General features: G+C 39.1%; 1 protein-coding gene across 1 annotated transcript in view; it reads right to left on the bottom strand.

Annotated features, from left to right (window-relative positions):
• The window catches only part of MCM10 (minichromosome maintenance 10 replication initiation factor), a 40,299-nt gene that overhangs the window by 12,531 nt on the left and 14,721 nt on the right, over window positions 1-13,047 (bottom strand). The window contains exons 9-14 of the mRNA XM_060192656.1: window positions 12,597-12,796; window positions 10,430-10,530; window positions 3,496-3,606; window positions 3,289-3,406; window positions 2,156-2,384; window positions 475-619 (exon numbers count right to left, since the gene is read on the bottom strand). Of these exons, the coding sequence (XP_060048639.1) occupies window positions 475-619; window positions 2,156-2,384; window positions 3,289-3,406; window positions 3,496-3,606; window positions 10,430-10,530; window positions 12,597-12,796 (904 nt within the window). The remainder of the gene's footprint in view (window positions 1-474; window positions 620-2,155; window positions 2,385-3,288; window positions 3,407-3,495; window positions 3,607-10,429; window positions 10,531-12,596; window positions 12,797-13,047) is intronic.

Raw genomic sequence — 13,047 nt, 5'->3', positions numbered from 1 at the left:
CCTCTTGATTTTTCATTGTCTCAAATAATGAGAATAAATATTCTTATTTAAAAAATAGGTCAATTTAGAACAAAGAATTCTGGATTAGGGAGATAGCAAAGTGTTAGTACATAGGATTTGTAAGCAAGAGGTTCTAGCTTCAATCCCTGCCACCATTAATAGCCAGAACTGAGTAGTATTCTCAAATTATAGGAATTATATTTCCTTCAAAGTACATCTATGTACTATTATATATGTACAAAGATGCAATGAATAATTCTTCCAAATTTCCAAACTGCACATAATTTAAATTTGATGGGATTATTGGAGATCTGTTCTGGTTGTAGACTTTCTAGGTAGACAGATACATTTAAATATAGAGGTAATTTGAAGTAAAACAGCAATTCCTAATGTCAAGGATGCTGGTTAAGGCTCAGAAGGTTTCCTTTTTAAGTGGTTTCCCTTATCTATTACCTACTTTGAAATCTGCAATACCTGGAGGAGAAAGTGAGGCATTCTTCTCTACGCGCTCCTTCACTTCCAGTATTTCCTGGAGGTCTTTGTGCTTCTTTTTAATGGTGTTTGGATCTGTTTTTGTAAGAATTTGGCCCTTTGCCTTTAACTTCTTAATAGCAGCTAACTAGAAACACACACACACACACACACCAAAAAAAAAAACAGGAGATAAAAAAAAAAAAACTTAAATGATCAGCATCTATACAGACTCCTTTCCATAATTAACTAGTGACTTCTGACTGTTCCCAAATAAGTTGGCAAGATATGACTTCACTTTACTTAGCATTTGTAAAACAATCATAATTTAAAGCCTTGGTGACAGTTATATAAGCTAAAACAAATATAATCTGACTTATTTAAATACAATAAGGTTAACATCAGCTAGGTCATAGTGTTCCAGGCACACAAAGGAATCAAGATAAATGTTGTGTAAGTTTGTTTTACTATCAGATTCTGCCAGGGGATGGTGCAGCAGTAGTGCAAAGGATTTGAATGAGAGAGGTCCCAGGACTGATTCCCAGCTCATTAAGTCAGAGCTGAGTAGTGCTTGATGAAAAAAGAAAGGAAGGAAGGGAGGAAGGGAGGGAGGGGAGGAGGAGTAGGCAGGCAGGCAGGCAGGCAGGCAGGGAGGGAGGGAGGAAGGGAGGGCTGGGAGAATCAGAATCAAAATAGAAGTCCAGTTTTGTGACTATAGCTGCTTAATTTTCAGTTTCAGTTTTACATTATTTACAGTATTTTGACCTTTTAAGTTGTAGTTGTGTGGGGGAAATGAGATAAGGCATACAAAGGATATCCCTGCATATTACAAGCAACATACATAAATAGGTACAGAGGAACTGAAATAAATCCAAGGAATCATTATAATATCCAAAGCCAGCGTCTGCACTTAACATGATTCTAGTTGTTGACCACAACAAAGAGATAAGAGGCTCAACTGGTGGACTCAGGCTGACCCAGGGAAGGGAGAGGCAGAGTCTGCTGAGTAGGTGTAGGTCAGTAGGTGCCACTGTTGGAGTCATTCCTACTCCTACCTGTATCAGAGCAACTCACATTTCACCCATCTACATTGGGTTCCTGTATAACAAGTCTTTTAACAAAGGATTCTTTAAACCATTGTTATAATCTTATCTCAATTCTAAGAATTTTCCCACTAACTCCAGTGTGTTTAGCTATCAGTCTGACAAAAAGTGTTGAGATAACAGCTACTTTTCTCAGATTACATTAAAAGCATTGAGGGTTGGGAGATGGTTCAGTGGAGTCAGCACAAGCTCTGTTAGGCATCCCTGCACTACATGGTAACACCATAAGAGTTCAGTAGGTGGTGAAGTCATACTGTGATTCCCCCCCAAAAAAAAACTACCCTTCCCTTCTTTTTTCCCTAAACATAGAGTAGAAATTAGGGCAAGGGCTCAATTCAGTAGCATCACATATACACAAAGCTCTGAGTTTACTCCCTGGCACCTAATAAAAAAGAAAAAAAAAATTAAAGTCATTATGTTGACATCATTATCCCATAAAACTCCTTTATAATTGCCATGTATTGCAAACAACAGTTAGATGTTGGCCTTTCTTGGTTACAGGTATAGAAAGTTTTAAAACTCCAGTGATGTCTTAGAGAATGCAAATACGATTTGCATTGAAGAACACAGACCCCAGTTACCTTTTTGGCTTCTGCTAAAGCACTTAGTTTTGGTCTTGGTGGTGGTGATTCATCAAAAAAGATGACATCATCTCCTTCTGAGATGCCTCGCCCAAGCTTGGGTGTGTGAGCTCCTGGGGTTCTTTCTAGTCTAGGAAATTCAGTGCCCGCTGGTGGAGACTGGGAAGGGGGCTGTTGAGAGGAGGATGGCACAACTGGGTTCTTGGCCTCACTGGAGCTTTGAAGAAATCTTTAAAGAAATATGCAGACATGAAGACTGCCTACAGACCAACAACTGATAAATATTTGTTAATAAATAAAGGAACCAATAGTTCAGATAAGCACACAGTAAGAACAATATTAACTACATAACTCTTCAGTTAGCTAATTTTTCATTGAGCTTTAATTGTTTTACTAATTTAAAACTAGATACTAGTCTTATCAGTAGAGGTGTTTTTATCAGTGGGTGTCAGCAATAGAGCACAGTCCTGTAGAAGTGCCATCTTTAGTTGGTGATTGAATATCCAGTCCTCTGGCTAGATCTGGTGCTTTCTTGTATCTGTGCTTTAACTTGTGGGGGCTTGAACCTTGGTTCTTCCACAAAGTAAAGTGTACACTTTATTGAGTGAGCTACATCCTGTTCTCTCTCTCTCCAATCATTGGATCCCTTATTTCTACTTAATTTGGCCTCTAAGATGACTCCATCTTAGTGACTTAAATGCTTTGTTTTATCATTTATGTGAACAACCATAGCACCTACTAGATTGGCTCTTAAAAAGCCACTGTGATAAAAATGAGAAACAGGAACCAAATGAATCAACACACACTTTCCTCTCTCACAGAATCTTCTTCTTGACTAACTCCTGTCTCTTTTCTACCGTGATACTTAATTATAGAAGCCTGCAGCAAATTGTCTCAGGATTCACTAGCCTAAGTCAAGAAATATAGCCATATATGCTATTTATTTGTGTTACAATTACTTTAAAGAGTTCAAAGTTAATAATGTGCTAAATCATCCAAAACCTAAAGTGATAAATTTCTTCTAAGAGGTAAAAGATTTGCATGAGCTGAAGATAAATCAGAGAACCATATGTTTTCTGAAATCTCTTAAGACAATCTGAGGATGAGTTATTTAGGAGTATGAAATCTACTACCTTTTCTGGATTTCTTCTGATTTCTTTCTCCTCATCTCTAACATTTGTTGTTTCTGCTGCTTCAAGAGTGCTGAGGCAGAGATAGACTGAATAGCAGGTGCTGGGCTCCCCATGATGCCTAGAACACAAGGCACAGATTGAAGGTCCTGATAGGCCTCAGGGACACAGGTCTGAGTAAACATGAGGGCAGGCACACCCTGGTGCTACCTGAGGACTTGGTTTTGGCTAGATGCTGTTTTAAGTTTCTGGCTCCAAATGTAGGCAAGTCCATCAATTCCTTGAATTCCTCAGAGCAGGACAAGCTCTTCTGGGGTATTCCTAGAATATACAAATGTCAGTTTTAGAGGATGTTGAATTCAGTGTTTGATGTCTTGTGATTTACTGCTTTTAAAACTCCAAACCTGTAACTTAATCATTTGCAAATGAAGCAGGTAGAGCAGTAAATAATCTTAAACATCTAGTGTAAGACTAGTAGACTACTTGCAAAGTCAAGTAAATATATCTTATTTCAAGTACATATAGCACAGTATTGCTTGTGGGGTCCTTTTGCACACTATTTCTGAAGTCTGCCTTATGGATCAGGGTCCATGCTGGATTCTGATCACTTTATGAACAAAATCTCACCCTGTTTTAATGAATATCAACCTGAGCTGAAGTTATTGGGCCTAGTGATAGACATTAAGAGTTAGATCCCAGGGCGGGGGGAGAAAGCATAATGATTATGCAAAGAGACATCTAACCCTGAAGCCCAAAAAGTACCAGGTTCAATCCCCCATAACACTATGAATTGGAGCTGAGCAGTGCTCTGGTAAAACAAAAACAAACAAACAAAAAATATATATACCACAAAGTCTTAAAAGACAGACTAAGCCAAGATAGCAAAGATGAGCATGTTTTTCTCTTTCTATGCTCCCTATCAACCTTAATTCCTTCAGTATAGGCTATATCCCTCACTTAGTGTAGGTGATGAGTGAATATGAGGCTTAGAATGTGAACTGTGACCATTTTCAGTCCTAAAGACTATACTTCAGCTGGAGAAGGCAGGGAAAATAGCCCAGTGGGTAAAGGAAAGGACTGGGATAAATCAAGTCCCAAGTTCACTTCCCACATTCAATGTACCACATATGAAGATTATGCTCTGGTCTCTCATAAAAATATATCTAGGATCTGACTTCCGGAGGCGGAGCTACGAGCAGCAGATCGCTTTCTCTCCTCTCCTCTCCCGGATCAACTAGGAATACCAAAGGAGACCACCTGGACCGAAACAAGACAGGACTAGAATGACCACAGGAACCCAGCAAATCACCCGTGAGTACAAACACGTGTGGCTGGTGACAGAGGAGAGAGGGGCCTAAGGAGAGATTAAGTGACTGCTAACAGTTCAACAGTTTATCAGTGGAGACACCACCTCCAGTCTGCTCCACAACAAGGGGACAGCTGAAGGGAGGAAAGGACTCCCCAGAGACTCACCAAGTGCAACTCTGAGTCTCCATTACTACTACCCTCAGAATCTGGAGCAGCAACAGGGAGGGACACCAGGGGACAGACATCTAACCAGGAAACTCAGGAGAAGACCTATACCTCAGTGGCATAGCTGAGGGGCTGTGAAAGTCTCTTTGCATAATCACTGGATTATCTCTGCCACACCACGCTTTATCTCTTGGTCAGGAGTCAGTGATTAAGCTAAGAAGCCTATTGATAGTTTAAAAGCCCTCAGGCTCCCATAGCCTACAGGGAAGAAAAACAAAGAGGCTTTTACACCACTGAGCTCCAACTCAGGGATTGAAAAAACTGCTAACTTCCACCACGGTAAACCCTTTAATTAAATTACTTAGACACAAGTCAATCCAGGCAATAGTGATCAATAATTTGAAAAGTACTGATAAAGGGAACTCATAACATAATATATAAAATGGTTAAAACAACAAGAAAAAATATTGGAGACTCAAACCAGGACAAGAGTCCAGCTAAAAGTCCTCCAGAGGGTGAAGCACAAAACAACGAGTTCAACATCCAAACATTAGCTAAGGAAATAATAACAGGAGTGAGTAAAGAATTTGAAAAAATTGTAATCAGAAATGCAGGAACAACAAATGAGAATATGGAAGAAAATTCTAATTATCTCATGGTTATTAGAGAGCTGAAAGCTGAAATTGCTGAGCTAAGAAGGCAACTAGCTGAACAAGCTAAAACAGTATCAGAGCAGGGCAACAAAATAGATGAACTCCAGAAAGCAGTAGAGGGCAGAGAGAATAGAATCTATGAGGCTGAAGACAGAATTAGCAAGATTGAGGATGAATTAGAGACAACTAAAAAAGAAGTAAGAGATCTCAAAAAGAGATTAAGAGATGCTGAAAACAACAACAGAGTCCTATGGGATGACTTCAAAAGAAACAATATACGCATTATTGGCTTACCAGAGGAAGAAAGAGAATGGGAGGAAGAAAGCGTTCTCCAGGCCATAATAGCTGAAAATTTCTCTAGTCTAGACAACACCAAAGACATAAAGATTCAAGAAGCCCAGAGGGTCCCAAACAGAATTAACCCAGACCTAAAGACACCAAGACATGTCATACTTAGATTGGAAAGGAATAAGGATAAAGAAAGGATCCTCAAGGCTGCAAGAGAAAAACAAAGAGTCACCTACAAAGGAAAACCTAAGATTAGCAGCAGACTTCTCCATACAAACACTACAGGCCAGAAGAGAATGGCAAGATATCTATCGAGTGCTCAATGAGAAAGGCTTTCAGCCAAGAATACTATATCCTGCTAGACTGTCATTCAGACTAGATGGAAGCATCAAAACCTTCTCAGACAAGCAACAGTTGAAGGAAGCAACCATCACCAAGCCTGCCCTGAAAGAAGTTCTGAAAGGTCTCCTATAAACAACCAGACCACCACAAATAGGACATATATCAAAACACTCTAAAACTCTACAAGAATGGCGTTAAAATATCTTCAATCTTTGATATCAATAAATGTCAATGGCCTGAATTCACCTATTAAAAGACACAGAGTAGGAAGATGGATCAGAAAACACAACCCAACAATATGTTGTCTACAGGAAACTCACCTAACTCAACAAGACAAACACAGACTTAAAGTGAAAGGATGGAAAACTATCATACAAGCCAATGGCCCACAAAAAAGGGCAGGAACAGCTATTCTCATATCTGACATGATAGACTTGAAAATAGATAAGATTAAAAAAGATAGGAATGGACACTACTTAATGCTCAGAGGATCAGTCAATCAAGAGGACTTAACAATTATTAATATCTATGCACCCAATGAGAAGCCATCTAAATACATCAAACTTCTACTGAAAGAGCTACAGCAATATATTAACAGGAACACAATCATAGTAGGGGACTTCAACACCCCACTATCTCAACTTGACAGATCATCCAGGAAGAAAATCAGTAAAGACATAAGGGAGCTAAATGAAGAGATAAACTAGAACTATTGGACATTTTCAGAGTCATTCATCCCAAGAAACTGGAATACACATTTTACTCAAATCCACATGGATCATTCTCAAGGACACACCATATGTTAGGCCACAAAGACAGCATCAGCCAATTCAAGAGCACTGAAATCATCCCAAGCATCTTCTCAGACCACAGTGGAATTAAACTAACACTTAACAATCAACAAAAGATTAGTAACAGTCCCAAAATGTGGAAGCTCAACAGTACACTTCTTAACAACTTCTGGGTCAAAGAGGAAATCAAGGAAGAAATCAAAATGTTTCGAGAGTTCAATGAAAATGAAGACACAAGCTATCAAAATATTTGGGACACAGCTAAAGCAGTCCTCAGAGGGAAATTCATAGCTATACAAGCACACATTAGGAAACAAGAAAAGGCACAAATAAACAGCCTGATTGCACATCTTAAAGACCTAGAAGAAGAACAACAAAGGAATCCTAAAGCAACCAGAAGGACAGAAATCACTAAAGTTAGGGCAGAAATAAATAACATTGAGAATAGGAAAACCATACAAAAGATCAATGAAAGTAAATGCTGGTTCTTCGAAAGAGTAAACAAAATCGACAGGCCTTTAGCCAGACTCACGAAACAAAAAAGGGAGAAGACCCAAATAAATCGGATAGTAAATGAAAGAGGAGATATCAACAACAGACACTGCAGAAATTCAACATATCATGCAAGGCTTCTATAAAAAAACTATATGCCACCAAGCTAGAGAACCTGGAAGAAATGAATGATTTCCTAGATACCTACCAACTTCCAAAACTAAGTAAAGAGGAAGTGGATAACATGAACAGGCCCATCACAGCTAATGAAATTGAAACAGTTATCAAAAATCTTCCCAAAAATAAAAGTCCTGGACCAGATGGTTTTACAAATGAATTCTACAAAACTTTCAAGGAAGAACTAATACCTCTACTTTTAAAAGTCTTCCAGAAAAGTGAAGACACTGGAATACTCCCTGCCAGCTTCTATGAAGCCAACATCACCCTGATACCAAAAGCAGACAGGGACACAACCAAAAAAGAAAACTACAGACCAATATCTCTGATGAACATAGATGCAAAAATATTGAACAAAATTCTAGCCAACCGGATACAGCAGTATATCAAAAAGATTGTTCATCATGACCAAGTGGGGTTTATCCCAGGCATGCAAGGTTGGTTTAATATACGTAAATCAATCAATGTGATCCACCACATCAACAAAAGCAAGACCAAAAACCACATGGTCATATCAATAGATGCAGAGAAAGACTTTGACAAAATACAACATCCCTTTATGATCAAAACACTACAAAAAATGGGAATAGATGGAAAATTCCTGAAGATAGTGGAGTCTATATATAGCAAACCTACAGCCAACATCATACTCAATGGTGAAAAACTGGAAGCATTTCCCCTCAGATCAGGTACTAGACAGGGCTGCCCACTATCACCATTACTATTCAACATAGTGTTGGAAGTTCTTGCCATAGCAATCAGGCAGGAGCAAGGAATTAAAGGCATACAGATTGGAAGAGAAGAAGTCAAACTCTCCTTATTTGCAGATGATATGATAGTATACATGGAAAAACCTAAGGAATCCAGCAAGAAGCTTTTGGAAATCATCAGGCAATACAGTAATGTGTCAGGCTATAAAATTAACATTCAAAAGTCAGTGGCACTCCTCTATGCAAACACTAAGTTAGAAGAAATTGAAATCCAGAAATCAGTTCCTTTTTCTATAGCAACAAAAACAATAAAATATCTAGGAGTAAACCTAGCCAAAGAAGTGAAAGACTTGTATACTGAAAATTATGAGTCACTACTCAAAGAAATTGAAAAAGACACAAAGAAGTGGAAAGATATTCCATGTTCATGGGTTGGAAGAATTAACATCATCAAAATGAATATATTACCCAGAGCCATCTACAAATTTAATGCTATCCCCATCAAGATCCCAAGCACATTTTTTAGGAGAATAGAAAAAATGCTACAAATGTTTATCTGGAACCAGAAAAGACCTAGAATTGCCAAAACAATCTTGAGAAAAAAGAACAGAACTGGAGGCATCACACTCCCAGATCTCAAACTGTATTATAGGGCCATTGTCATCAAAACTGCTTGGTACTGGAATATGAACAGACACACTGACCAGTGGAATAGAACTGAGAGCCCAGAAATGAGGCCCCACACATATGGACATCTAGTCTTTGACAAAGGGGCCCAGACTATTATATGGGGAAAGCAGAGTCTCTTCAACAAATGGTGTTGGAGACAATGGGTTGAAACATGCAGAAGAATGAAACTGAATCACTGTATTTCACCAAATACAAAAGTAAATTCCAAGTGGATCAAGGACTTGGATGTTAGACCAGAAACTATCAGATACTTAGAGGAAAATATTGGCAGACCTTTTTTCCGCATAAATTTTAAAGACATTTTCAATGAAACGAATCCAATTACAAGGAAGACTAAGGCAAGTATAAACCTATGGGACTACATCAAATTAAAAAGCTTCTTCACAGCAAAAGAAACCACTACCCAAACCAAGAGACCCCTCACAGAATGGGAGAAGATCTTTACATGCCATACATCAGATAAGAGTTTAATAACCAACATATATAAAGAGCTTGTCAGACTCAACAAGACAACAAATAACCCCATCCAAAAATGGGGGGAGGACTTGGACAGAATATTTACCACAGAAGAGATCCAAAAGGCTGAGAAACACATGAAAAAATGCTCCAAGTCTCTGATTGTCAGAGAAATGCACATCAAGACAACAATGAGATATCACTTCACTCCTGTGAGAATGTCATACATCAGAAAAGGTAACAGCAGCAAATGCTGGAAAGGGTGTGGGGTCAAAGGAACCCTCCTGCACTGCTGGTGGGAATGTCAATTGGTCCAACCTCTGTGGAGAACAGTCTGGAGAACTCTCAGAAGGCTAGAAATGGACCTACCCTATGACCCTGCAATTCCCCTCCTGGGGATATATCCTAAGGAACCCAACACATCCATCCAAAAAGATCTGTGTACACATATGTTCTTGGCAGCACAATTTGTAATAGCCAAAAACCTGGAAGCAACCCAGGTGTCCAACAACAGATGAGTGGCTGAGCAAGTTGTGATATATATACACAATGGAATACTACTCAGCTGTAAAAAATGGTGACTTCACCGTTTTCAGTTGATCTTGGATGGACCTTGAAAAAATCATGTTGAGTGAAATAAGTCAGAAACAGAAGGATGAATATGGGATGATCTCACTCTCAGGCAGAAGTTGAAAAACAAGATTAGAAAAGAAAACACAAGTTGAACCTGAAATGGAATTGGAGTATTACGCCAAAGTAAAAGACTCTGGGGTGGGTGGATGGGTGGGTGGGGAGAATACAGGTCCATGAAAGATGATGAATGACATAGTGGGGGTTGTATTGTTAAATGGGAATCTGGGGAATGTTATGCATGTACAAACTATTGTATTTACTGTTGAATGTAAAACATTAATTCCCCAGTAAAGAAATAAATTATTTAAAAATATATATATATCTATAAAGAAATCACATATATACATATGTGTGTGTGTGTATAAAGCAGATTTACTTATATGTGTTATCTACATAAATACATCTTAAAAGAAAAAGAAACACAGTATTGAAAACGTACCGAGTTTTCGTTGAGTTTCTTGAATGATCATGTCCGAGCCCTTCACCACCAGGTTGGTCAGAGTGGTTTGAATCTTCTTTTTAGGAGCCCCAGCTACTGCTCTAAAATGACAAGAGTCATTTCCCAAAGGAAAATCACTGTAACTTTCAACACTCTAACAAGTTAAAGACAGCTCAATATTAGGACTAGCATGCCTGAAGGCCCTAAGATCCAAGGTTCAATCCAAAGCACCACCATATGATAGAGCTGAATGATGCTCTGTTCTCACTCATTATCTCTCATTAAACGGAAGGAAAGAAGGCAAGCAGGCAGACAGGACAAAAGAAGGAAGGAAGGAAGGAAGGAAGGAAGGAAGGAAGGAAGGAAGGAAGGAAGGGCAGCAGTGTCCACTTAATATAAGCTGACAAGTTTTCATAATGTAGCACAAATGTAGACTGGATTATGTCATAGGTACAAAACAAATGGTAATCTGCAAATAACTTCTAGATGTTCTCCAAGATTTGGCAAAATAAATAAAAACAGGCTAGCACTTTAATCAAGTTGTCTAGGAATTTATCTCAAAATAAAAACTGTGGAAACATTTAAGGTATTGATAGAAACTTAGTATTGTTAAAATTTGGAAATACTATCAATGTTTATCAATAAGGCATATTTTAAATAAAGTGCCACAGAGCCATGCAAAAGAATTATTACACAGCAACTAAAATGCCATGAGTGAATATACAACAAATCAATTAATTAATTTTGTCACAAGGGTCATCACTGGGACACCACACATGCATGATTTCTCCCCTCCCAGCATTTTAAATTTAGTTCTCTAGATGGGGGTGGGGGGGGCAAAAAGGGAAGAGATACTACAGAATGTTCGTTCCATTCTTTGTAAAGTTTTCCTGTGCAGCTATTCCCATGCACTGGGTGGGGACTTGGTAAAGTATGTACTCTACTGTGAGCCATCTCCTGGCCCCAGGAATAATTTTAAAATCTTAAAAAAAAAAAAAAAAACTTTATATTATAAAAATAGAAAACCCAAGTTGAGTTCTTTTTTCTAGTTTCTGTTGGAAGAGAAACCTATTCTGTTCTTGGACCTTCCATGTTTTCTATTATATAGTGACAATCCATCAATGACTTCTGAGTTCATTCTGGAGAGCCCCAGAGATGCTTTGGTAGCCTTCACTGCCTTGTGTGAGATTCACTGCTTATTCATGCACCAAATTAAATGCAGTTTCTAAGAGGTTTCTAATGACACCTTAATAGTCATGAGAAAAAAGGTTTCAAGGATTTCAACACTATGTTTACCACACTTTAAATAGTGGCACAACCAGCCCATACCAAGTGCATCATTTATATTAGAAGTCAAGGAGGCTGTGTGGGCTTTACGTTTAAGACCAAAATGGTAGCGTTCACTTAAGCTCCTTCCTTCTGTGCTTTCCTCTCTCCTTGGGAAAACAATGGGCTCTTGTCTGTCTTGTTCCAGACAGTGAAAGAAAAACTGTACAAGTCTGAAAAGTGGGGTTTACTCTTTAAGACAAACAAGACTCTTGTACCAGAATTCTCATACCAAGACCAAAAAGCCCCAGGGATATATCATACTGAGAGGTTGTGGAGTAGCTCAAAGGATAGAACATAAGCCGTACCATGTGTAAAACCCTGGGTTTGATCCCCAGCATGACATGGCAGCACCATGGACAGCACTCAGGTGGGATGGGCTGGGGAGACAAAGATAGTAGAGTGGAGTTTTGTGTCTCCCTCTTTCTCTAAAAATAGAGAATAAAAAACTGGGACAGAGAGGTAGCTCAGCAGTATTATGCATAAGCAGAGTTCTCGGCTCAATCCTCACTCAGCACCATGATAAAATAAAGGAAGAAAGAAAGAAAGGAAGGAAGGAAGGGACAAAAAAAGAGCATCTCGGGACTGACTGGAACACATGGTAGATACATACACATGCTACCAAGTACAAGGATCTGGGTTCAAGCCCCTAGTCCCAACTGGAGTGTGTGTGAGCAGTGAAATAGTGCTGTAGGTGTCTCTAACTCGTTCCCTCTCAATTTCTCAGTCTCTATAAAAATAAAGGGGGTGGTGGTGGTGGAGCAGTTGACACACCATGCAGGCACCAAGTCTCAGTGATAACCCTTGTGGCAATAAAAAAAGTTAAAATAGACTATCTCACATCGAGGCTGCGTAAGATGCTGAAGAAACTCCTCCATAGTAAAAGCCATCATGGCATAGCCGTTCTTTCAGGCTAGGGCCTCGGCGGGCAAACTTCTTAGGAACTCGTCCTCCAGAGAAGGTAGACTGCAAGTCAGAACGCTTTGCACTGAGCTTCCGGTACTGGGCCTGGATGTGGTACTGGCAATACTCGCAGTCTTTCTGCAGGAAGAAGAGTAGGAGACAGCAGGGTTGGAGTGACTAGCTGGGAGGTAATGGAGTCAGACACAGAATCTTTTTCCTAGATGCGGGAGCACTGTCCTATGTGCAGAGCCCACCCTGTGACCTCTAAGCTCATTAACAAGCCAACTGTGCAGTGACTGAGGGGAAAGAGTTCTTCCCTTAGAGTCTTCCTTTAAAAAAAAAAAGCCTATTTTTAATCAGGAAAAAAAAAAAATTAACACCTATTATCA

Source organism: Erinaceus europaeus, chromosome 6 (assembly GCF_950295315.1).
Source record: "Erinaceus europaeus chromosome 6, mEriEur2.1, whole genome shotgun sequence".
NCBI classification, from domain to species: Eukaryota; Metazoa; Chordata; class Mammalia; order Eulipotyphla; family Erinaceidae; genus Erinaceus; species Erinaceus europaeus.
The sequence above is the reverse complement of the archived record's forward strand: the minus strand, read 5'-3'. Positions and strand labels throughout refer to the sequence as shown.